Raw genomic sequence first — 3,676 nt, 5'->3', positions numbered from 1 at the left:
AAATTGATCTTATTTTTAATAAAAAAAAAAATTTATAAAATGTACATTAAAAAATGTGTATATAACATTCTTTAAATAAAGTTAAAAGATGAAGAGTATAGAAGGAAGATTTCATGAATAAGATTCATACTTGAGTGATAAGAAACCTTTGTTAGATTTCTCAAGTAGTGTTGAAGGTAATGAACCACTGAGGTTATTTCCCGCCAAGTTCCTGCCAGAATAGTAAAACTGCTATAACATTCTTTTCTCTTTTTTTTTCGGTCATTTATTAGATGAGCTCGAGTAATAAAACAACAGAAAAATTTAATAACAAACAAAAATATAATCATAATTTACTATTTATAATTTAATATTTATTAATTATTGTAATTTAATTCTAGCATTATCATAAAACAACTTACAAAATTTTTAAGTTTTGTAATTGAGAGAGAAACTCCGGAACTTGGCCATTCAAGTGGTTGTTTGACAAATCCCTGGAAAAACAACAAATAACTTGACAACACAGAATATTTAAAATGGTGGATACTATTATGAAGATTTTATAATTGTTTTCATATGAAAATATTTTTTTTATAACGCTTATTAGATGATAGATTGTATGGTTAGATTTTGATATGTTCTAAAAATATTTTTATTTAAAGTGTAACTAAATAAATAAGTCACATTTTTTAACAAAGCATCTTCATAAAAAGATGTTTTTTCCATCTTCATTTGAGTAGTTGCCTATCTAAAAATGAATTAAATGGAAGCAAATTTTGTATTTTTTTTTTATTTAGATTATGAGATGAACTCACAACTTTTCCAACATAGTGAGGTGTGAAAAGGAAGGATCTATAGCTCCCGTCAATCCACTAGAAGATAAATTTCTGCATGAATAAAAGACGAAGACTCAGGTAAAGACATTTAAAATGTTAGATGATTTAATATGCTTAACGTAAGCGTTGTTAATTATCTATAGGAAGTGACTTACAAGGCAGTAATCCTAGGGGATTCATTTAGATGACGAGTACAATTGAGACCGTCCCACTCCCACATGTAGCCTGCGGGGCCGCATGGATCCCCTTGCCACTCTTCTCTTATTGCCAAACCATAGACGGACTGGATCCTTGTGATGGCATCAACTAGTAGTAGCATTTATTATTTATTATTATTGTTTTATTTTAAAATAAAAATAATGAAAAATATCTTTTAAAAAAATTGCCATTCTCATCTTTTCTAAAAAGAAAAAGTATAGATAGACAAAAAAAATACTAAACAATGTAAATAATTGATATATCATATGTTCATTTCACTAGTGTGGGGATAATTATTCTAATATTATGATTTAGGTGGGTAATTTGAAGGTGTAGTGTGTTTTTATTTGATTGGTAGTTGTTCATATTATTCAAAAAAATTATTAATTACTTAACATTACTTTTCTAAAAAAAATCTTTAATTTTTTTAATATAATAAACAAAAAAATAACTAATAAATTAACATATAAAAAAGTTTGAGATATCCAAACATGAAGCCCAATACTGTATTGAATAAAGTAGGATATAAATACAACATACCATCTGCTTGGAATGTATCCAATTGGTGGAATTGAATTAATTCGTAAACTTCAATGGCGTTGATGATGGGAGGCAGGGTTGAAAGCGGCGTTTTTTCGAGTGAAATATCAACCGAGTTCGGGACTACGACTCTGATTGTTTTTGTAGAGAGGTAGGGCGGCTGCACGGGTTTTTCAGAGAATAGCTTACCGTCCACAAAGATGTTAAATTCCCTTATTTCGTTGTTGTTCGACTCAGCCTCAACCTCCATAAAATGCATGTATATATAGTATACATCACTTATTGGAATTTCTGGCCTCCAGTTTATCACTAATGGATCACTTGCATTTGCCGGTGTGATCGCGGTATTCATGACACCTGCTGGCAACTGGTAATCATTCTTGCTAAAGGCATCAGCAGTTGTAATACTTGAATCAGACAATTTTACCCAATCAGGTTGCATGAAGATTCTCCATTGACGATCAAAGGGATCATCCACGTACCTGACAATTTAGTCAAATATATCAAATTATTTAACTATTTTTAATTATGAATTTCATATTAAAACAACTACTATACCTGACTCTTCACTTTAATTTAATTAACCAGATGGAAGATGCTTGATAATTCACCTGATATAGTCGTCATCGTCGTCGTCGCTGGATGAATAACCGAAATCGTCACGGTAGTAGTTAACCAGTGATCCAAAAGCAGATGGAGAAGTGATGGAATAGGTATCATTTTTCAAAGGCCTCAAATCTATGGTTGATATAAATGGTGTGCCATGGCCTGTATTCACCAAACAGATATTTATGTATTCCTGTGAAGCTATATGTATAATCTCTTCGGTCTCGTACCCGTAGGGATTAAGCGTGGCGTTTCCAAAGCTTACTGTATCCCACTTGTTAACTCCAAGATACACATCAAACTTTGGAAAAGTTTTACTCCCGTCGTAGTTTCCGTACGCAAACTCAAGGCGGATCAGATATTTGGAGCCTATTGTGATGTTGTTTATCTTGTAGCAGTTTCTTCTTCCTTCCGGGAAGCTTCTCAGAGTCCACAGTTGATTATGTTTGAAGTAACTTATGGAGTCAGAACTCACTGATTTAGCTACACCACTGCTAATGATACCGACATCTGAAATATATTGTATGTCTTTCCAATCAGTAGAGTTGGGCAAGGCTCCGCAATCTATGCTGATGAACCCTAAAACACACACAACATATTACGTAATATACAATTATTGATATATATTGAATTGAAAATATATATGTATGTAGATTTTGATGTCAATTATATTATTAAACCTGATTGATCCAGAGCTTGAAGCACAACTGCATGAACTAGAAAAGCTAGCAAAGCAACGTTCAAAATAGTCCTCCACATGTTAGTTTTTACTTTCTAATCACTACCTTCTTCTGGCTTTGTATGTGTCTAGTTATCTACAGTACACATGAACGAACCTATTTTTCTAATATATAGACATCTGTATTTAGAGATGTCAAAATCATATTATCTATCAAAATCATATCATTCCCAACATACACGCTAAACCCTAAAGAAGCGTTTATGGTCAACTTGTATACAAGCTAAGTCTCTGCATAGGACATGGGAGTATACTAAGTCTATATTGCAACCTTTTTGTTTGTTTTTTTTTTTTTTAAATCTTTTCTTTGTTTTATCTTTCCGTGTGTTTAGGGGTGCATATGGACAGGGTGAAGCCGGGTTTGATGTGACCTAGACTCGACCCAAAATATACATTGAGTCTATTTATTAGACCCGAATTCGTCCATAGACCCGATGAAACCAATACACTTTCGGGCCACAATTATACCGGGTGAAAACCGGGCCGTTAACATTACAGTACGTTGATACCTTCTTGTAAGCTAGCATGTAAAAATATCCAAATTTTCAAGACTCCAACCATTATTTAACATGGTAAAATTTACTTAGAAAAATATAGCAAGAACCAACCCTTCTTCAAAATTAAAGTATAACCACAATCAATACTAAAGCATAACCACAATCAATATTAATATTGTCTAATAATACCAAATATTTAAATCAATACAAATAACACAATATTATGCATTAGTCTAAAGTCTTATGCATTCTAAACATGAAACATTAACTTATAGTCTTAT

General features: G+C 32.0%; 1 protein-coding gene across 1 annotated transcript in view; it reads right to left on the bottom strand.

Moving 5' to 3' along the window:
• LOC107613164 (putative leucine-rich repeat receptor-like protein kinase At2g19210) overlaps positions 1 to 3,086 on the bottom strand; it is a 5,416-nt gene extending 2,330 nt beyond the window's left edge. The window contains exons 1-7 of the mRNA XM_016315027.2: positions 2,840 to 3,086; positions 2,165 to 2,738; positions 1,554 to 2,035; positions 971 to 1,121; positions 795 to 866; positions 402 to 473; positions 131 to 211 (exon numbers count right to left, since the gene is read on the bottom strand). Coding sequence (XP_016170513.1) covers positions 131 to 211; positions 402 to 473; positions 795 to 866; positions 971 to 1,121; positions 1,554 to 2,035; positions 2,165 to 2,738; positions 2,840 to 2,918 — 1,511 coding nt within the window. The 5' untranslated portion in view covers positions 2,919 to 3,086. The remainder of the gene's footprint in view (positions 1 to 130; positions 212 to 401; positions 474 to 794; positions 867 to 970; positions 1,122 to 1,553; positions 2,036 to 2,164; positions 2,739 to 2,839) is intronic.

This window comes from Arachis ipaensis, chromosome B08 (genome assembly GCF_000816755.2).
Source record: "Arachis ipaensis cultivar K30076 chromosome B08, Araip1.1, whole genome shotgun sequence".
Lineage (NCBI taxonomy): Eukaryota > Viridiplantae > Streptophyta > Magnoliopsida > Fabales > Fabaceae > Arachis > Arachis ipaensis.
The sequence above is the reverse complement of the archived record's forward strand: the minus strand, read 5'-3'. Positions and strand labels throughout refer to the sequence as shown.